At 40.8% G+C, this 21,131-nt stretch overlaps 4 protein-coding genes across 11 annotated transcripts in view; 2 read left to right on the top strand and 2 right to left on the bottom strand.

Annotated features, from left to right (window-relative positions):
• The window catches only part of itsn1 (intersectin 1 (SH3 domain protein)), a 36,648-nt gene extending 29,457 nt beyond the window's left edge, over nt 1-7,191 (bottom strand). For all 7 annotated transcript variants that reach the window (XM_069144155.1, XM_069144156.1, XM_069144157.1 and 4 more), the window contains exons 1-2: nt 7,047-7,191; nt 858-917 (exon numbers count right to left, since the gene is read on the bottom strand). In XM_069144155.1, coding sequence (XP_069000256.1) covers nt 858-885 — 28 coding nt within the window. In that variant the 5' untranslated portion in view covers nt 886-917; nt 7,047-7,191. The remainder of the gene's footprint in view (nt 1-857; nt 918-7,046) is intronic.
• A 1,308-nt stretch (nt 7,192-8,499) lies between these two features.
• cryzl1 (crystallin, zeta (quinone reductase)-like 1) lies at nt 8,500-13,606 on the top strand. Of its 2 annotated transcripts, XM_069144153.1 has the most exons (13): nt 8,500-8,723; nt 9,215-9,292; nt 9,676-9,748; nt 9,884-9,928; nt 10,326-10,394; nt 10,709-10,842; nt 10,951-11,062; nt 11,290-11,310; nt 11,724-11,822; nt 11,913-12,031; nt 12,272-12,377; nt 12,471-12,516; nt 12,612-13,606. In XM_069144153.1, exons 1-13 carry the CDS (start codon nt 8,658-8,660, stop codon nt 12,706-12,708), a joined length of 1,065 nt encoding a protein of 354 aa, XP_069000254.1. In that variant the 5' UTR covers nt 8,500-8,657; the 3' UTR covers nt 12,709-13,606. The 2 variants fall into 2 exon arrangements, with proteins under 2 accessions (XP_069000254.1, XP_069000255.1); XM_069144154.1 differs by lacking the exon at nt 11,290-11,310.
• Nucleotides 13,139-17,564, bottom strand: setd4 (SET domain containing 4). The gene is made up of 13 exons (XM_069144151.1): nt 17,371-17,564; nt 16,723-16,810; nt 16,496-16,591; nt 16,219-16,256; nt 15,730-15,818; nt 15,375-15,611; nt 15,051-15,110; nt 14,786-14,915; nt 14,488-14,662; nt 14,243-14,321; nt 14,033-14,113; nt 13,701-13,824; nt 13,139-13,599 (listed from the first exon to the last, which is right to left on the bottom strand). Exons 2-13 carry the CDS (start codon nt 16,796-16,798, stop codon nt 13,417-13,419), a joined length of 1,368 nt encoding a protein of 455 aa, XP_069000252.1. The 5' UTR covers nt 16,799-16,810; nt 17,371-17,564; the 3' UTR covers nt 13,139-13,416.
• Nucleotides 17,565-17,630: 66 nt separating this feature from the next.
• LOC138195084 (carbonyl reductase [NADPH] 1-like) lies at nt 17,631-20,793 on the top strand. The gene is made up of 7 exons (XM_069144148.1): nt 17,631-17,746; nt 18,455-18,569; nt 18,751-18,920; nt 19,141-19,248; nt 19,829-20,037; nt 20,222-20,275; nt 20,380-20,793. Exons 2-7 carry the CDS (start codon nt 18,457-18,459, stop codon nt 20,551-20,553), a joined length of 828 nt encoding a protein of 275 aa, XP_069000249.1. The 5' UTR covers nt 17,631-17,746; nt 18,455-18,456; the 3' UTR covers nt 20,554-20,793.
• The last annotated feature ends 338 nt before the right edge of the window (nt 20,794-21,131 follow it).

Below are 21,131 nucleotides of genomic sequence, written 5' to 3'. Positions count from 1 at the left end.
CGGAGTTTCAACTCACAGAACGACGTGACGAGACGTTTTCACGATCCTCCATCTTTGTTGTGACAACGAGGGGGGGTTTAAATTAAAACTGACGAGTCCGTCCCGTACCGGTTACCGGTCAACGTTCAGTGAATCACCGTGACTCGTTTTCAGACGCGAAAACGATCGCGACAAAACAAGAAAGTTGTTTTTGTTTTACTCGTCTGGTAAACTTTAAAAAAAATTTTTTTTTAAAAAGGATGCTTTGTCAGCTGCTTCCAGCCTTCATGATAGACAAAGGCCCGAGTGGCTGGTCCTCAATCAGCACGTATGCAATATGTTCTGTGGAGTCAGTTATGAATCTGTTAATAGTCTGAGAAATCTCACACCGTGTGGTTCTTTAATAACGAGTCCGTCTTGCCTTCGTCTCGAGTGCTGTGATGGGAGCTACGTCTGCTAATATGTATTTATGTTTGACTATATTTTTGCAAAACGAATTCACGGAGATTACTGGTTTGGAGGAATTAAACTTGATGCTACGGGTTTGCAGCCGCAGCAGCGGCCTGCAAAAGAATATTTTTAACAGTGGAGTGAAGTTGGATGTTTTTGCAACTTTAAACAGGCTGAAAACGTGACGATGAGACAAAACCCGAGACCACGTTTAGTTTGTTTTTAACGCTATTTACATGCAAATAAAATACACAGTCTTATTATCATGTGACTTTATGCTGCATCTCCTCAGAGTGGATTTGAGAAGCTGTGTTTTGTGCACTAATGGAGAAATGATGGAGCAACGTGCTGCTTAAACTCGAGTCTCTTTACCGACAACACCGAAAGATAATAAATATATAAAACTTCACTTCTGCACAAGTACTGACCTGTGAATGTGGTTGGGAACTGTGCCATGGTTCACTCAGTCTTCTGCAGCTGCACAACACCTGAAACAGCACATCAAGAAAAAAAACAGATGAAGATTTTATAACATATTTGTTTAAGAAATAAAACCAGTTTACACGGAGCCACTAAAATGTTTTTTTTTTTTTTTTATCCTAAAGAAGCAAGTCTGAAGTTCATTTTCCACTCCGCTGTGTCTTCATGCTTTTTGTCGGGAGTTTCTGGGTCTCCGGCCCAGCGAGGCCGTACAGGGTTAACGCATGTTCTGGTGCACGCCAAGCCGATGTTTGCGCGAGTCACCGGGGCCGCAAACCTCCATTTCTGCAGGGCAGGCTGTCTGAGCAGTTTTCTAAACCGCTCGGCTTCACACTCACTCCTTTTACAAACCTTCTCGCTCGGGAGCTGACCGCAGTCAACACCAGTTTTCTACAGCTGGTCTGTGAAAAGCTTTTTTTTTCTTTCTTTTTTTTTAAGTCGCTGCTTCTTTCAGGCGAACTAGAAAGAGATGAACTAAGAGACACACAAAAAGGGGAATTACTGTTTTTAAGACGACAGGTTTTTTTACTTTCTGAAATCATCTTAGGAGTTTTAAAGTGTCGTTTTGTCTAAAATGTTCAAGAAATGTGACCTAAAAACTGTCCTCAGTGAGACATTACAGTATTTGTGCATGTGTAACATACCTCTGCCCGAGAAGAGGCATGTTAATCAGATCCAGACCTGCTCTCCCTTCCTCCCCCTGCAACGCTGTGGCCGGCAGCAGACAACCCACAATAATATTGTGACACATATTTCAAAAGACAAAGACTGAGTGAGGGTGTGTAAGTCTTTGTCTTTGGGTGTGTGTGTGTTGCTGACTTCTTTTTCCAGTGCAAGCTAAACAAAATTCTAGTTTAGAAATCCTGCTAAAGGGTCAGTTCCCCAAAAATGATGAAAAAGCCCTTTGAGTATCCGGCTACGCAGTTATATCCACTTATGAGACTCTTGCCGCCAATAAGATATAATAATAATAATAATAATGATCATAATAAAGGCTGGAATTTAGTTTATAGTCCTCAAACAAGTCAGAAAACTATTAGAAAATGTCTCTCTCCATAAACAGTCAGTCAGATGAGGCCATTCCTTCGGTATCAAACTGTCCTCGGCCTATTGAAGGGTGTATTGCAGAGTGTGTGTTTGTGTGTGTGTGTGTGTGTGTGTGTGTGTGTGTGTGTGTGTGTGCCATTATCATCAGAGTGGGAGGACAAAGTAACCAGCTTAACTAGGTCAGAGGAACAAAGCCCACCACACACACACACACACACACACACACACACACACACACACACACACACACACACACACACACACACAGCTGAAAGAATATTCAAGCAGCAGTGCCGGAACATTTTCTAACCGGGCCTGAACCGGGGGAAAGAAAACGAGTGTTTTAGAGCCTGTTGGTTTAGTCCAGACTACGATCTAAAACTGACGACAGAAAAATGACCAGAAATTACAAAGAGTTTACTGGAGACACTCAGCAGCTGGTCAAAGTTTGAAAAAAAAAAAAATTAAAATGACATGTTTGCCAAAAACTGGGTCCAGTAAATAAGCTGCTTGTGAAACAAACTGACTTTTTGCAAGTTTTACAAAGTAACTCCGACCAGAGCAAACCAACGATGTAGAAACTTCAAGGAAAGATTTAAAAAAAAAAAAAAAAAAAAGTGGCACAAGCTAGAAATCCAGCAGACGACTTGAAATGAAAAAAAAAAAAAGTCAACTGTCTGTTACAATTGTCAAACAAACAAACAAACAAAAAAAACAAAGATAAATTCAAAGCTCTTTGTCGTCCACCAGTGTACTGAGGGCTTAATGCTTGTTTTCCTGTGCATTTGCATTGTATTTGTGGGATTAGTCAGTATAATTAGAGCGTTGGGACGTAACTGGAGTGTCGGTCTGTTATCAAGGCTTGTGGCAGATGCCTCTTTAAGCCCCTCACACAAACACACACAAACACACACAAACACACACACACACAAACACACACACACACAAACTCAAAAGATATGGCTGTCAGAACATGAGATTAGGTTTTCAGACTCTCCTCTTCCTTTGTGCCTCCTCATTTTCCTGCTGACCTCCTCCAACATCCAGCACTCCTCGTTCCCTTCTTCTTCTCCATGAATAATTAATTAATGTAAAAGATAAACTGCACATCGACTGATGCTCCATCATTTTTTGTAATTTTTTTTTTTTTTTTTTTTATCATCGTTGATGTCCCGACTCCTGAGTTGCAAATTTAAGCTTTGCAATCTCCCCAAAAAGCATTCTTGTGTACTTCGGTCTTAAAGTAGCGTAAACACACTAAAGTTAAGTACTTTTATGGACCCTGCATGTTTAAAAATCACGAACAAAACTTCTGACACTGAATGCAGCACGGGAAATATGAAATTAATCGCCCAGACGAGATATTAATAGTCAATTTGAGATGTTTTCTTGACATGTAAAAGCTGAGAAATAAAAAAAAAAATCAGATGAAACAAAATGCATTAAGATTCATTGCGTGATCGGTTTATATCAAACTGGATCAAAACTGAATCAAAGAGAGAATTTCTTTCATTCTTATTCATTTGTGATTACACAGAATATTCCCGCCACTCTGCCCTGACTGTAAAAAAATAAATCCACATCATCTCTATTCTGTCAGACAGTCCGCTACAGAAATAAAAAATAAAATACAAACGCAAAAAAAATAATCTAAATGTGCCCCAAAAAAACAAGATATAAGACACAATAACTGTTCACTTGGTCTGCTGCGCTGAACTAAATCCTCTGATCCCCATTGTTCCCGTCGTAGCTGATCATCAATTAGATGATTGACAGAAAAAGGGAATTACTGACTGATTTGTCGAGAACAACCTGAACATTTGCTACGATAAATACATATAATACATCATTTCACTTGTTTTTTTGTGTGTTTGTGATCAATTCTAACGATCTTTCTTTATTATTCTTATATCGTATTTTGGGCCGAACAATAACATGGTATTTATTTGTCGATTGCATTTTGTATGGATGGCTGAACCATGACGGTGTTGGTATTAATACCCGCAGCCTCTTCACATCAGCATTCACACACACACACACACACACACACACACACACACACACACACACACACACACACACACACACACTCTCTGACACCGACCCCGAGCTCAGCATCCGTCTCACTCTCTCCAACACACGACCACTTCCTCCCCCCCCCCCCCAGCTCAACACCCCCCCCCCACCACACACACAGAGCTGAGCTAATCTTAACACCACTGTAATGTTAAAAACTGATATCAAGACCATGATCATCGGATGGTTCCCCCCCACTGGGAACATTTCAGCATCATGAAGAGATCTTTCTCTGGCTCACACTGCCCAAAAAAAAAAGGTAAATAAACCATAACTGCTCCACATCACGTCTTTGTTTGAAGCAGAGCAAAAACTAAACAGTCAAGTCAGGTCACGGAGACGAAAAGCAGACCAGAGCTGCTGATTTCTTATTCTCATGAGAGAAGAAAAGCTTCCTCCGCCAGTGAGCACGACATAAAATAGAATAATTAATAACTGCATAATAAAGTACTGTGGAGGGAATCTAAGGTCATACTGGGACATTTGTTTTTTCCCCCAATGTCATATTCTTCGACCGGCTTTAAATTACTGATGGATGTTAGGTTACAGGTTATAGTTTTCCTACAGTGTAATAAAAGTGTGTCTGTAATATTGATTTTTTTTTTTTTTTTTTTTTTTTTTTTTTAATCGATCAAATCATTTAGCTCCTCTGATCTATTTCGCCTGTTTAAAGATGTGTCAGCACTTTTAAACTGCCGGTAATATTATGAATTCAGGTCTTTACAGCTGTTTCGACTGGAAATGAACTAAACAACTCTCCGTGTTGAATGGAGTCTGTGGACGTGTTGAAACCAACAGCATCACATCGCTCTGATTTATAGGTCAATTGTGTGGAGAAAAACCAAGTCAGCTTCCGGCAAACAGCTTTACTCATTGAACTCTTGAACTTTCTCAAAAAGCTCTGGGTAAATATATTAATGTGGATTTCAAACCAAGAGAGATTAAACATCATTAATAAACAAAAGCCTGAAATTGTTAGCTAATTAAATTAAGTGTGTATAGACATTACCAGATATAAACCTCAAATTAAAGCCGGATGTGTAGGATTTGTTACACACACCTATGATGGACAGGTGTTTAGAGGGGTCCCATCAATAAAAGCCCAAAAGTCAGTCATTATCGAAGAAACTCTTCATGGATCTTTTCACTGAAACATGTCTTTCTCTGCAAGACAGATAAATGTAGATCAGGAAGGCAGATTCATCAAAGTTTTTAGACTTCTTGACATTTGAGGACGTCTCAAACTGCACTGTAACTTATTACTTGTCACCTATTTCTATAGCTTGCTTCATGTTTTAATTATTTGTTCTTAATCGTTTTCTTTTGATGCTTTTACACGTTGAATCGCCTCGTTGTTGAGACGTTTTATACAGAATAAACTTGCCTCGACTAACTTTTGAATAATTCGATTTTGTTAAATCCATCCATCATTTTGAGAGGCGAGGGTGACATTGACAGACATCTTGTTTTGTCCGAGTCATGGTGCCAAACCCAAAACACATTCAGTTTAAAATGATATACAACTAAAAAAAACAAATCCTCTGTGGTCTAATTAGTGCATAAAGTTACTGTTTTTAATTGTGAAATGAGCCCAGGATAAAAAATTAAAAAAAGCATTTCGTAATAACCAACTTGTGCCAACAATACACAAAGGAGGAGACGGTTCTGCCTATTTATGCTTTTAGTTAGCTCTTAATAGCCGTTCTTTATGTATAATGAAGCCGTTAATAGGAAACGTAATCACTGCAGATGCAGGGCTGCCTGAGTTCAGTACATGCGTAGCGTGAACAACAGGGATGTTTATACAAGTATTAGTTCAAGACAGAAATTAAAATGGAATAAAAGAAAATGAACTGCTGCTCTAAACTTGCAAATATAATGAATTTTGTTCTGGAGGTGATCACAGTTTTCATTCTTGGATTTCTTGGGGCACTTTTTATTTCTTTCCTTTTCTCAAATCTTTTTTTTTGCAAATATCATCTACCCAGAAAGAAGGACAGAGAGTTACATGACATCCAACCGTGTGTCGCTGGGAGGTCGTATAACTGTGACAAACTAGTGTTGTGAGGCGTTCAGGGTCAAGTTTAACACTTGGTGGAGGTGGTGGAGGAGGTGGAGGAGGAGGTGGAGGAGGAGGTGGTGGAGTCACTTTTGACCCCTTCAATTTCCTCCACTTCTCACAGGGTCGTTTTCACCTTCAACAGGACCTGTCAGCATCATCCACGTTACCATGGAAACCAGCCCTCACCAAAAAAAAAAAAAAAAAAAAAGGAGCTTAGTAACCCCCCCCCTCCCCCCACCCCCCCCCACGCCCTGCCCCCTGTCAATCAAAGTGCTTCCAGCGACACCTCCCATAATGCAGAGCGACTTCTCCTCGACCCTCAACTTCCTGCGTCGTCTCTCCAGTTGGACCCTCCAGCTGATGAAGTGTTCATCTCAACACCTCCCGGAGGCTTTGTTTTGTTTTGTTTTGTTTTGTGTTTTTTAATAAAAGACCATAAAGGTGCTCGGAGGTTGTTTTCAGCGGACAGCTGTGACTCACATCAGGATTTATGTTAGCATGAGCTAACAGGGAAGAAAAAAAAAAAACCCTCCACCCCTGACAGTGTCCTCTCCACCCTCTCCACCCCCCACCCCTCCACCCCCTCTCCACCCGTCTCTCCAGCACTGTCAGCAAACCCTTGTTTACTCGCCACCTTCCGGTCAAAGCTAACGTCAGGTCACAGATGCACTGATTTCACGTTAGCATCCCGGGCTAGCTGTTGGTAGCAGAAAAGGGGGCTGGGACGGCTTCGTCTGTCCAATTTCGCGCCCCTCGTCAAACACCTCCCGAACGGGTTTAATATCGCGGTTACCAGTAGATAAATAAACTAAAAATAAATACATAAATAAAACAAATAAAACGACTAAACTTAGCGGCTCCATGTCAGCGGAGTTAGCACGCGAGGCTAACCGATGAGGAGCTAACGTCGGGACATCGTTTCCCATCACCCGTGACAACGCTCCGCTCCTACCTCATACTTCACTTCCCCATCGCGTCGATCCGCGGAGAAAGCAGCGAGTCGCGTCTTCAGGTGGCCATGAAACGCGGCGTGTCGTCTCTCCGGCGGTTCTCCCGAGGTTTGAGGTCCCGACCGAGGGGACAGCTGGAAAATGGGGGGTAACGCGACTGACGCTATCGCGAGATGTGGCCGCGTTTAATAAGCGCACGGAAAGAAATCTCGCGAGAACTTTACGAGCCGTTTTCTTTTTTCCCCTCAAAGGTTCAAACGGATTAACTCCTGTCGGCTGCTGTTTCTTAGACATAAACATGATGGGAAATCACGTTTTACAGGATTAAATGCCAAAAACAACAACAACAACAACAACAGATGTTTACAATGTTATTTCTTTTCACAGAAATATAAATAAAATGCTAATTTAACGAAGGAACATGAAAAAAAACTCGAGTTTTATATTTATCTTTTTGGGAAACATCTTTGTTTAAAGGAAATACGACTAAAATCACAAGCATTAGGATTAAGATCACTATAAAAGAGCACAAGGCAAGTCATTTGTCAGACAAATTAAATTATACACACACACACAAAGAAAAACAGGCTTTCTGTTGTTGCCAAATATAGCAGACATATTACATAAAACATGTGACCGAATACACTTGCTGTAATTAGATAAACATTTATATATATATATTTTATGTATTAATCAATTTTAAAAATTTAAAAGGAAGTAGATGATTCCAAGAATTTTTTTTTTATTTTTTAAAAATCAAACAAAAGTATATTTATGGCAGCAAATGAAAATTATTCTCAATATCAGTTAATCTGTTGATTATTATTTGAAGTAGCTGTCTGGTCTTTAACATGTAAGTAAACGGTGAAAATAGTAGACATCCAAAAATGTCTTGTTTTATTCCGACCGACAGTTCGCAATCAAAATATATCACGGTAATTCTCCTGGAGGAGGAAAGGAAGCAGAATTTATTCAAATTTAATAAACTGGAATCAAACAATTCTTGTATTTAAACGTTAATAGATTATGAAAATAGTTGCTTAACAATTTTTCTGCCGATCACCTAATTAATTAATCGACTGATTGTTGCCACTCTGACTATATTAAAACATTATTGAATAAGGCATTTGATAACTTCATGTGATAAAGTGTTGAACCATTCATGTGAAATTTCTCTTTTTGAGTAAATCCTTCTTCCTTTTAGCAGTTTTGAATGAAACCAATAAATATATTTTTTTTGATTCTGTGGTTGGTGAATATTTCTAAACAATTTCAAAATGTACTCCTCTAAATTTCTAATGGCAGTTTTACTGTAAATATGTTGCAAAAAAAAAAAAAAAAAAAAAGAAGTTTTCCTTTACTTGTAGTCGTTGTTGGGGCGCTTTGAAGATCTTATAGCTTCCAGCAGGGGGCGACATTGCGATGATGTCATTACCAGCAGACAAACAAAACAAAAAGAAGAAAAACAACGAAGAAGAAAAAGGTCAGCTGATTCGAGCCAGTGAGTCCATGAGCGGCCGAAGACACGAAGACATTTCTAATACACGGAAAGGGTTGATGTCAGTCATAGTTTTAACATTTTAAAATCCTCAGGTGAATTTAAAGGCGGCGGTATGAAAGGTTTGTACTGCCGGGCCGCTGGGACCGACGCTGAGCCCAAGTTCGTGATTCAGGAAACGGTGAGTTTGACGCTGACTGCAGGATGTCAGAATAAACCAGGCAGGTTATCGTGATCAGAAAGAGATCAATCATTAAATCTGCACGTGTGAAACTGTGGCTCCACCTGCAGACATCCCAGCTGATAAGTTGCACGTTAAAGTAAATCAGAATTTAAATATAACACGTAAGTTGGTCGACAGCATTAAAAAAAAAATCTAGAGGCAGGAAAGTGTCAGTAGTATTCATAATGTAATGTCTTATTTTATATTTTAACTCTATTTGTGTTTAACTTGATTTGTTCTCATGCATCTCATTTATTTTTTATATTTTTAAATGTTCCTTTATATCTGTTTCTATGTGCTGTAAAGTGCTTTGAGCTGATGAAAAGTTCTATACAAATAAAGTTTAATATTATCAATATATTTGTTAATTTTTTTTTTTTTTTAATGAGGCTTTCTGTGCATTTTAACTTTGTAACCGCTAACGTGGGTTAAACTGTCCTTCCCTCCAGACCGTCCCAGATGTTTTAGGCAGCCATGAGGTCAGAGTTCAGGTGAAGGCGTGTGGACTCAGCCCGCTGGACCTGAAGGTACTGACGCCAGTTCAATCCGCACAAATAAACGAGGCCACGTTTGATGTAGAACACGAACGATTGTCTGCGTTGGTCCTTCGGTCCAAACAAAGGTGTAAATTCAAGTGTTTAATATAATACTTTTGAATAATTAAAGTAATTCACGAGTGCATGTTTACATTTCTAAAAGTCCAAATATATTCAAAATTCTTCAAATCACTTACAAAGTGCAGATGTCCGTCCATGCACATCTATCAGTATTTTTTAACCCTTATTTCTAGTGGAAAGCTTGTTTGTGTGACTGTGACTACAGTATTGTTGTGTCGGTGTTGTTTCTTAACTTTCATGTCACTGAATTGACTTCAAACTCGACTCGTCTCTTCTCGTGTGTCCGTTCAAAGTTGCTCGGTGACGTCGGGCTCCGAAGGGAATTCATTCCTGTCGGCAGAGAGGTGTCCGGTGTCGTCCTTCAAGGTTGTAAACAAACAAACAAACAAACGCACTCTTCACTCGTATAATAATAACAATAATAATAATAATAATAATAAAGACATGCGATCAGTTTTAGATTGGTGGTTTAAACTGGTCAATTTCTGTTTTGTCTCACAGTTGGAGCCAATGTCTCCTTCTTCCAGCCGGAGGACGAGGTTGTAGGTAGGACATATTTCTTTTAAAGCGATCCTGGACTCCAAACTGGAGACGTTTGATTTTGTGATCAGATCGGTTTGTGGAAGATTGAGCATGCGAGCAGGAATTTCCTTTAAACGTTTTTTTCATCATCTAATTCCTTAAAATAAATAAGAATATGTAATCAACCAGTGCCTTTCTATATTTTGCACCTGTGACATGATCTTCAAATCTACATATGCTCTTATGTCGAAATAAATCATGTTAAAATTTTTACCAAAATCTTTAATATTTGTAGATCTTTGGACACAATAACACAGTCAACAATATCAGTTAAACATTTTTAATCATATGGTCTTGAATTCTTGATGTTGTGTCGTATGTGTTGTTGCAGGTATTAATTGTGTCCGTATTGCCTCTCCAGGTATTCTCCCCCTGGACTCCCCCTTCTCTGGACTCTGTGATGTCATCGATGTAGATGAACACCATTTAGGTGAGATGCACACACACACACACACACTGCAACAGGAGATGTGACGTATGAAAAGTGTCTAAATCACAGCGAACCTTCGTTAAAATGTAAATAATTACTACTGATAAAAAAAAAAAAAAAGTTTTTATCTGATTGTTCTCTAGAGAAAAGTGACAAAAACGATTTCGCTCTCCTTTTCAGGTGGATAGAAAATCATCCAAAATATATATATATATATTTTTTTATATATATATAAAAGGAGAATTCCACCATTAAAAAAAATCCTCCAACAGCTGTTGAAATAAACACACGTGTGTCTTTCCGATGTTCTCCAGTTCAGAAGCCAGAGAAGCTGAGCTCGCTGTGCGTCGCGGGAGCGCTGCGTGACGGCCTCCGCGCTTACACTGCGCTGCACACGCACGCTCGCGTGGCGGCCGGACACACACTCCTGGTCATGGACGGAGCCAGCGTACGTTAAAAAAAATAAAAATAAAATAAAAATAATAATAATCTGGTCACTTATCGTGGTAAAAAGCTGACATAACGAGTAACGATCTCACCTGCTCTCTCTTCCCAGTCTTTCGGCCTGATGTGCATCCAGCTGGCTTGTTACCACGGAGTCAAGGTCCTGACCACGTCGCACTCGTCACAAAAACACACGTTTCTGGAGCAGCTTCGGCCCAGCGTGGGTACGTGACACCCGACGCGGTGAAAGTCTGCAGCCTCCCCTTCGAAAAAAAGCCGGTTTTCATGATTTGTTTGTAAAATGTCTTCAAATTCCCCCCCAAAAAATCACAGCAGTTATTCTGAAGAACTGCGATTTTTCTTACTCGTGCTCCACTTTTCAACCTTTTTATCTTCGCTTCCCCCTCCTCCTCCTCCTCCTCCTCCTCCTCCTCCACTTGTTTCCCTCCAGGGGTTCAGGATCCTTTAGTAGGTGAGGTCTTTTTTTTTCTGTCATTCCAACTCACTCACTCGCTTCCTTGCTGGATTTCTAATTCCTGATTTAAACAGTGATTGTATGTCGTTGCCATTTAAACTGTAGTTGTATTATTTATTTATTTTCCGTGTCCCTCTGCTGTCTCGATGATTCTACATTCATATTTTTTTCCCATATTTATATGCAGTTCTGCAACCCAAACATTAGCCCTTGCTGTTTTCATATAGGTAAATAAAGACTGCATGGAAACATGTCGTCATCTGAACCCTGCTGCCACCGTGTGGACAATATGAAGAGTTACAAGCAGTTCAACTTCCATGAGCTTGTGACGTCTCAGTCATGTCAATTTCTTCAGTTTTAAATGTATTATGAGCCGGAGTGACTCGTTATATTCTGTGTCTGTGTCTCAGCCAGAGTTATTCCAGTGTACAGCAGCTCATCGGACCTGCTGCCCGTGGTTCTGGAGGAGACGGGAGGACTGGGGGTGGATATAGTCGTTGACTCTGGAGGTAAAAACAAAAACAGACTTTCAGTAATGCACTAATATGTATAAAAAGTAGTAAAAATGTAAGAGCCCTCAAGCTTCTCCTTGTGTTCAGTCCATCTGCACGAGAAGGAGGAGGAGCACGAGGAGAAGAAATTCCTCCCACACAAACATGACATCATCAGTGTGCTGGGAGCGGGGGGGCACTGGGTCACATCCCATCAAGACCTGCAGGTCAGTGGTGGATGTAAAAAAAAAAAAAAAAGATTAAAAAAAAGTATTTTATACAGATTATTCCTTTTTTTTTTTAACTTTCATGCAGCTCAGTTGAAAAGTAAATACAAAAAAAAGGCACTTCAATTTGAATAATTAAATAAAAATGTACAATTCATTTGGCTTCTTAAGTGCCTGAATGTTCAGAGTTAATTTATACCTGCTCTTTCTTTAATGTCACTTTTATGTGTTTTTTTGCAGTTGGATCCTCCAGACTGCAGATTATTATATTTAAAATCCGCCTCTCTGTCGTTCCTGAACCCTGAAGTCTGGACAGCTTCATCAGCTCAGCAGGGCAGATACCTCCGTATCCTCGCTCAGTCTTTAATCTGGGAAAAAAAAAAACATGCTCGGGCCTCTTTGAGGTCTTTATGAGTCCTTAACAGCTTTTTTTGTGCAGATATTCTAAAGGATATTGTAGAGAAGATGTCGACTGGAGTTCTCAGGTAACTCAAACTCTTGTAACACCGTTAACCAGCTGAGTTTAAAAGTTTTAAAAACCATCACCGCCGCCAACGTTGTCCCGTCTGTCATCTCCCAGACCTCAGCCAGAGCAAGGGGTTCCTCTCTACGAAGCCACGGTTGCCATGGAGACGGTGCAGCGTCACCCGCAGAAAAAGGCCGTCGTTCAACTCTGACCCCCCCCCCCCCCCCAAAAAAAATAGAGACCCGAGACGACGCAGCCGGATCAGTTAGTTCAACGTGTTAAAAGGTTTCAGAGGCGGATGAAAACTGTCACGGCTGTCGGGTTAACAGCAAAACACGCATGTTCACAACCTTTGGTTCCTACAACCATCACGTAAGCACGTGTGGCCATTGTTTGAGAATCCACAGTTTCATTTGACCCCAATAAATACACATTTTTATCATAAAATACGACTGCAGTTCTGGTTACTTGCTGACACATTTTTCTGTTATTGCAAATACAGAAAAGTTTTATGTCCAAATTACAACCAAAACAGGAAACTGCAATTTAAGCTGCCGTCATAAAACGTGTTGTGTAATGTTGCAGTTATTGTCCTCTGAACTTTGTAATAACCTGAAAAAAACAAAACAACAACTACAGAATTAAAATGTTTAGAAACTGTTTTGTTTTTTTAATTAAAAAAATAAAATAAATACATTAAACGACATAACTCGGAGCTCGAAATGCATCTTCACACTCTGCTGCTGTGCAACTATTTCCCCACAGTTTTGTCTTGCAGAAGTCCTGAAGAGTATTTTGTTTACAGTATTTGTTTTTGAGAGCAGATGTTCTTCCAGAACATCCCGGTCATCGGGCGGGGCAGAAAAACAGCTCGGCCAATAACCCGGCTCCATTCGGAAACAAGAGGGCCAATCGGCTGTCAGCTCACGGCGCCGACGTCGACGTCTGGTTGGCATGACGACACGTCGTCAGTCTGTCTGAGTGAAGCTTCCAGTGCCTGAAGACAGCTTCCCAGGATGCACCTCTCCTCCTGCCGCAGCGACGAGACCACACGGAGCTGCTCTCTGATTGGCTGCTCACACTGTCGGTGGAGGAGGGAGATCTGAACACAGCACATTAAAAACAAATTATAAAAACATTAGGTTGTGTGTTGCATTACTGAAAAACAGCCACACACACACACACACACACACACACACACACCTTCTCCACAGCAGTGTGTGTGTCCTGTAGAAGTCGCTGACAAACAGTCTCGGCCGTCTGAATGCTCCACTCCTCCCTCTCCTCACACACCGCCTGGCCGAGCAACACCGCCTTCCAGTGGTGACTGAAAACACACACACACACACACGCACACACACACACACACACACACACACGTCCCATAATTCATAATTCATTCAAGACAAACAAAGTGATCAAGTCAAAGGATGCACATGTTGGTTTTAGAGCAGAATAACATGGTGCAGCTTTTCTTTGATGCAGATGTGTGTGTGTGTGTGTGTGTGTGTGTGTGTGTGTGTGTGCAGCCTCACTACAGTGTCTGTGGCAGAGACATCAGTCTGAGAGCCGTCATCAGCCTCCAACCGGGACCTCCACTGGACACGGTGAGATTACTGAGGTAGAGATGTGAGAGTCATTTTAAATATCTGCAGTCATTTTAATGCATAAAATAATGCCTATCAGAAATATTACCTTTGTTCACAGACAAATCACTCAATACATGAAAAGAAAAAAAGTCTTACTGAAGGAAATTGTTCTCTCTGAGGAACTTGATCTTCTGTTCCAAACTTCTGTCGCCTTTTAAAACCTCACAGAGGAGATCTGGAGGAGCAGTCAGACGTACAGTTTGAAGTAATTTTGGAGGTAAAATAAGGGCACACATTACAAAATGTACCCAACAATAGTTTTTATGGTGAAATGTATTTTTTTTTTTTAAATACTTATTTACTTTTATTCAGCAGGTGTTTTTTAAGTTGTTTTTTTTTACCTGCGTCCACGTAGACCACGCTGTGCGGGTTGGAGGTGGCGACGAAGCCGTACTCCAACAGCAGGCGCTGGTTGTCGTGGGAACCGTAGTTAATGAAGGCCTGCTGGTGGCGCGGCGTCCCGGAAACACTCCTGATTTCGTAACATCTCGTCGCGTCGTTGAAACGGGCTTCTACCTGGGGACAAAAAAAAAGATGTGTGAATCTTCTCCAACTCAGGAAGCACAACATTCAGGTCCGAATAGTTACTTTGAGGAAAATAAACAGGAAGTAGGATTACAGGATCTAACGGGTGTTTACCTGCACGTCAGGCCGGTGGTTGAGGAGGTCCAGAAACGGAGCTAAAGCGTAATTATCCTGTCCAGACAGGAAGTCGTTGGACGGATGGGACATGAAGACGGAGCGTGTGTTGACACTACACCAGGCCCACCTGGAGGAGGAGGAGGAGGAGGAGCAGGAGTACAGCAACAGTTATTGTCACATTTTCATTGTTATACGCAACTGTTGTGAAGTGAACTGATAATTTGGTCAAAGAAATTTGAATTTAAATCGTATGTTTTTGTACCTCAGCGCCTCGAACGTGAACACGTCTTCTGCCGGCTGGCTCAGGATTGGCTGCAGGGACCTGAACCAATGAACCAATCACAGCTCGAGACGTTATTCACGTATAAAGACTGATGGGACGCTTCTTTAATGCCTTTTAAATATTTATTTAGATGCAACAGGAAAAGGTGCCAAAAAAAAAACCAAAAACAGTTTCAAAATGCACAGAAGACTAAATACCCAAAACAAAGCTAATCAAACACTGTTTTTTATCACATAGTTTAAACAATAGTTCAGAGGTTAAATTGGATTTTGCCATGTAATTCTAATCTGAGTTATCCGTCACCTGAAAAACTCCTGATTGGAGGAGTGGATCTCCAGCACCGCCTCCTTCTGCTCTAAGGCCCGCCTCCGCACACTGGCGGGCAGCGCGGACGTGACATCATCGCTGAAGTAGGCGGGGCAGGTGTACGTTTTAGGCAGCGCGTCGACGTAAGGGAACCAATCGGAGGCTTCCCCTCGGTGCCGCTCGCACACCAGGAAGACGCAGAGCGCCAGGAGGGGCGAGACTCGGGGCGTCCAGCTGGCACAAAATGAAAATAAAATAACGACAGTTTTTGATTAATGTCATCGTGCCGAGAGCTTTTTCACCCCAGCAGGAGGAAGGAGGATCTGACTGAAAGATATTTCACTGTTTTTACCTCCTGACATAGAGTCCCAGGTAACTTCCCAGGACAGTCGAGGTTGTGAGGAGACAAGATTCAGGAAGAGAAATGATCAGCTCACCGGGCTGAAACAGACAAAAGAGGTTTTTAATAAACGGCTCACACACTCACGTCCACACACTCCTGAAGCAGAAGACTTTATGCCGTTTATTAACTGTCTATTAATCAATAAATCAACCTTCTGCCAGTCAAAGTTAAGAGTGAACAACTTGAGAAATGTACTTGTTAAACATAATCCTACAAACCATGACTGTAAAAAAGGAGGAACATTATTTTTATTATGAACACACACAAGCTATATAAGCAAAATAAATAAATACATGCATAACTAATGAGCAGGAAGGAATGACAAACTCAACTTTAGATTTCCAAAAGAAGATTGTCTCTCACGTTGCAGTATTTACGAGGGCAAAACTGTAAAATCTTTTTTTTTAATCTAATCCAGCGTGAGATTGGCTGGATTACCTTTATAGTTTTGAGAGTCTGCAGTCCTCGGCCGGTGTCTGCATGAAGAAGAGCAGGACAAACACAAAACTGCTGTCACATTCAAAAGAAGCTGAATGTCACATTTAAACACACACACACACACACACACACACACACACACACACACACTGTCTATCACTGACTGTGTGCATTTTGTGTAGTTGGTGTTTGCTGATGATGCAAAATACTCCTAATAGAATCTAACAGGTAAATAAATTGAGGTTGAATAATTCTCCCGAGACGTTTGAAGTCGTACCGGTGAAGTCGGCCGGCTGCAGCCGAGTCGATGTGAATCCTCGTCGGTGGAGAAACTTCATCAGCCTCACGTACTGCTGCTGATGACACAGAGAGGCTGAAACACACAGAGAGGGAGAAACAACCCGTCTGACCTGAAACACATCAACAGCACTGAAACTTTGAAGGATAAACAACAAAAGCAGTAAAAAATAAATTAAAAAAAACATAATAAAAACGTCTTCTTACCTGATTGGACGGTGCTTTCGCGTTTCTGCCTCCTCGTCCTCGCAGCTCGTCCGGCTCTCCGGCCGCGACCTCTCATGACCTCTGAAACCTGTGAATAAACACACGTAAAAAAAAAAGAAAGATCATTTTAAACACAACATCTGGAGGCTCTCTGAAGTCGCACAGCTGGAATGTATTCATCACTATCGACAGCCATAAATAACACGTATATCTTCAGATGTGGAAAAAGTATTCAGATAAAAGCACCACTGCAGAATGTTTTATAAGTATATAATAATAATAATAATAATAAAAATAAACTTTATTTGCAAAGTGCTTCACAACAAGATAATTGCATGCAGTGTTTCACATATAAACAAATATAAAGGAACGTGTATAAATATGGAAAAGAAAGAAAGCTATAGTGGATTATAAAGTACAATATTTCCCTCTAAATTAAATGGAAACACTCAAGTAAAGTATTACAAAATATAAAACTGTACTTAAGCATCAGTCCCCCTTTAACAGCTATTTTCATACACCTTCCTTTATTAAAAATGTCTCTGCACTCCTGTTAATCATGTTTTGTAAACACGTTCACGAGGTTTTGCAGCAACACGTCAAATCACTGTTTTAATGTGGAATCAAAAAGCCAAATATTGGACAAACCTCAGCTGTCAGTGAATCAGCCGAAACCCTCCTTCACACGGTGTTAAACAAACAAACAAACAAACAAACAAACAAACAAACAAACACATCGTGTTCAACTAAAGGCACGTATGAGCCATAAAATCCAAATAAAATACCGATGAACTGTCCTCAAACTCGATTTTCTGGCTCAGCGTTTCACGGCTGTCTCTCAAACCCACGTGTTCAACTTGTTTTTCTTCCGGGTATGCGCACTGGCGCTGCGCATAACTCCACCCACCTTCGTTCCCGTCCCATTTTTTATTTTTTGGTCCACCATAAATTCACTGCATTTTATTTTTCTCCTCTGCAGAGCTGTCAGTCCTCTTTGAAACTTCACCACCACCACCAGCTTCAAGTAAGAAAGCTCCGTTTCAATTCCTGGTTGGTTAGTCAGTTAGTTAGCAGCTGGTTTTACGTTTACTAGTTACACTAGAAGATGCCTCAGGCTGATAAGCGAGCAGAAACGTTACGTAACGTAAAAAAAGAAAAAAGGTACGTTAGTGTAACATAAAGCTCCATTTAAACTAAAATTATATGATTCAACAGGCACTTTAAATCGTGTGATACGGGTTATCTTTAATTCCTTGCATGTAAATATATAAACTTCATTTCATAGCCTGGTTGCAATAGTCATTCTGCAAAAGTCTCCTAAAAGTTTGAATCAGGGTTAAAGGTCATTACTATGCTGGTGTCATGAATGCACTATTTTTTTTGTTGAATAAATTATTATTCAAATTTAAAGCTGTTTTAACTCTTACGTTTTCCACATTTAATGTTTTATATCACCAGTTCACGAATCTCCTGATACCTTATTCCTGTTTTTCTGCATTAATAGACTAATAAATATCTGACTTTCTTGTGCAGAAATTGTCACCGTGACTCAGCAAAATCCTGCGTTCATAAAACCAGTTGACCGACCTCATCGCTGAGTGATGGTCGATCTGTACACAAATCAAAGCGCCCACATGAAAGCAGGGTGTGTGTGTGTGTGTGTGTGTGTGTGTGTGTGTGTGCTTCACGCGTGACTCGTGCTGTAAAGACTTTTGTGCGTTTTTGTGTGCAGACATGTCAACCAGGGTTGCCGTGGTAACGGGCAGTAACAAGGGCATCGGTCTGGCCATCGTCCGCGCGCTCTGCAAGCAGTTCCAAGGAGCGGTTTACATCACCGCCAGAGATGTGTAGGTAGTTCACCTGGGAACACCCTCGAAAGGCCTAAAAGTCTCTCAATAGTCACAATATGTATTTAATAGACTTATTATTATATATTGATATATTTGTGATCACTTTTTGCCTCCTCGTAGTACAAAAAGTGAGAGTTTGTTTTTTGTACCTTTGTTGTTGTTGTTGTTGTTGTTGCAGCGGTCGCGGTCAGGAAGCAGCAGAGTCTCTGAGCTCCGAGGGACTGAAGGCCATGTTTCACCAGCTGGACATCAACGACCCGAACAGCATCACCGCCGCCGCCGCTTACTTCAAAGAGAAGTACGGAGGAGTGGACGTCCTCGTCAATAACGCCGGGATCGCATTCAAAAGTATGTATATACATATATATTTATATATTTACAAATATTCCAATCAAAATGTTCTATTTAAATTCAAATAACTACAAAAAAAAAGTTGGTTATTAGATTTTCTTTTAAACATTTAATGCATAACTGAGACCAAAAATAAATAAACTGCTGATGTTCAGCGCTGTAACTACAGACTGAAGGAGGTGACTCTGACATCACGTTAACAAATCTCTCTCCTCAGATGCAGACACGACTCCGTTCGACGTCCAGGCCGAAGTGACGCTCAAAACCAACTACTTCGCCACCGGAGACATGTTGACTCACTTCCTGCCGCTCATCAAAAAAGGAGGTACGAAACCAGAGCTGGACCAAACAAAGTCTACCGATAAACAGCTCAGTGCACAATAATGGCACAAAATTTACTGTGGATTCAGAAAGTATTTAGATCACTTCACTTTTTTCCACGCTTTATGTTGATGTAGATTTAATATGACCAATTATTTTTTCAAATCGATTAAATATTACAAAATTAAAATCTTTCATTTACAGAGTTATATGGACGCTCTGCTCTGACATCCTGTTTTCTTTAATTGTGCTTGTTTCTAGAACTTGATTCAGGTTGAACAATTAAAGTGATCAGAAAAGCACGCGAGTGTGTAGAAACGAGCCCACAAGTTAGACTGCAGGTCAACACACAAAAAATACAAATACAAATAATAATCTTCGGGGCCCCGTCCTCATAGTGAGGCACGGCGGTGGTAGTATCATGATCTGACCGGAGAAAAACAGGCGCACCAGTCAGAAACTGAAGGAAGGACGAATTACAAAGAAACAGCCTTTTAAGAAAAGCTGAACACGACCCGAATATTCACCTCTCAGCAGGACAATGACACTTTCTGAATCTGCTGTATTACTTTGGTGTGTTTCAGGTCGTTTGGTCAACGTCTCGAGCTTCGTGGGCTCCCGGACTCTGAACCAGTGCAGCCCGGCGCTGCAGCAGCGTTTCCGCAGCGAGGACATCACGGAGGAGGAGCTGTCGGGGCTGATGCAGCGATTCGTCGACGCCACCAAGAAGGGCGAGCACAAGCAGGACGGCTGGCCGGAGACGGCGTACGGAGTCTCTAAAACCGGACTGACGGTAACGATTGATCGGTTCTCTCGTTTCTTAAAAATGTGTAAAAAAAAAATGGAGTCAGATTTATATCAACCTCTGCATTCACTGCTCAAAACCAGCGGGCCTTAAAGATTAGATCAACTTAATGAAATTGCTCTTCTAATGCCGTATTTATAGGAACAATGATTTTTTAAATCTGCGTCTTCAGGTCCTGTCCATGATCCATGCTCGCCGTCTGTCCAAGGAGCGACCGAATGACGGGGTAAAACCAAGCACAAATAACACCTTTATTTTTCTAGTTTGTGTTCCAGTAAAGCTTCACCACTCACAAATTTTGTCATTATTATTATTATTTATTTGTTTTAGATCTTGCTGAATGCTTGCTGCCCCGGTTGGGTGCGCACCGACATGGCCGGCCCGAAGGCCCCCAAGTCACCAGACGAGGGCGCCGTCACGCCGGTGTACCTGGCCCTGCTGCCGGCCGGAGCCACCGCGCCGCACGGGAAGTTCGTGTCCGACAAGGAAGTTCAGCCGTGGTGAAAAGTGGGTTAAACAAAAAAAGGAGCTCAGGGGGAGTGAGTGAATGAGCGAGTTTAAAAACTTGCCAAAATATTCATACAGATTTTATGTTTTGTTTTTCTCAACATGAAATACTGTTCGTCTATCATTTGGAAAAATTTGACGCAAGCATCAGGAAAACGAGCAAAACACCAACATGTAAAATACATCAGTCTGAAGATCATGGCGGCTCTTTTCTCCGAATTAAAGCCAAAAAGATTATGTGTGTGTGTGTGTGTGTTTGTCTGCTGGATTATATACAAACAATACTCATGCTTGCATCTTTTTCTAAGTGCTGACTCATGTTTTAGTTAAAAAACATTTTCACTTTGCCTTCTGTAGTTTAAACAGTTATAAAAAAATACAGTAAACACGCCTTAATTGGATGAAACATTAAACCTGAGAAAATAAAAAGCTTTTCTACAACACAACGTCTGGTCATTAAGAAAAAGGGTCAAAAAAGATGAATGAACTTTAAAAATCAAAAAGGTTTTCGTCCAAAATGTTGATAAACTGGGATGAAATTAGAGAAAGGACGATAAAAAAAATACTTAAAACTG

The sequence above is a fragment of the Embiotoca jacksoni genome, unplaced genomic scaffold, assembly GCF_022577435.1.
Source record: "Embiotoca jacksoni isolate LCO1_2020_lvr unplaced genomic scaffold, fEmbJac1.0.p SCAF_12, whole genome shotgun sequence".
In the NCBI taxonomy this organism is placed as follows: Eukaryota; Metazoa; Chordata; class Actinopteri; family Embiotocidae; genus Embiotoca; species Embiotoca jacksoni.
The sequence above is the reverse complement of the archived record's forward strand: the minus strand, read 5'-3'. Positions and strand labels throughout refer to the sequence as shown.

Bases quoted from the DNA above. Each gene is read 5' to 3' on its own strand.
- cryzl1 (XM_069144153.1), top strand. From the start codon at position 8,658: ATGAAAGGTTTGTACTGCCGGGCCGCTGGGACCGACGCTGAGCCCAAG. The intron at 12,032-12,271 runs GTCAGTGGTGGA...GTTTTTTTGCAG, and splicing joins CATCCCATCAAGACCTGCAG to TTGGATCCTCCAGACTGCAG. The intron at 12,378-12,470 runs GTATCCTCGCTC...TTTTTTGTGCAG, and splicing joins TCAGCAGGGCAGATACCTCC to ATATTCTAAAGGATATTGTA.
- LOC138195084 (XM_069144148.1), top strand. From the start codon at position 18,457: ATGTCAACCAGGGTTGCCGTGGTAACGGGCAGTAACAAGGGCATCGGT. The intron at 19,249-19,828 runs GTACGAAACCAG...GGTGTGTTTCAG, and splicing joins GCCGCTCATCAAAAAAGGAG to GTCGTTTGGTCAACGTCTCG. The intron at 20,276-20,379 runs GTAAAACCAAGC...TATTTGTTTTAG, and splicing joins AGGAGCGACCGAATGACGGG to ATCTTGCTGAATGCTTGCTG.
- setd4 (XM_069144151.1), bottom strand. From the start codon at position 16,798: ATGAGAGGTCGCGGCCGGAGAGCCGGACGAGCTGCGAGGACGAGGAGG. The intron at 15,819-16,218 runs GTAATCCAGCCA...TGTCTGTTTCAG, and splicing joins AGACTCTCAAAACTATAAAG to CCCGGTGAGCTGATCATTTC. The intron at 15,612-15,729 runs GTAAAAACAGTG...ATTTTGTGCCAG, and splicing joins CTGGGACTCTATGTCAGGAG to CTGGACGCCCCGAGTCTCGC.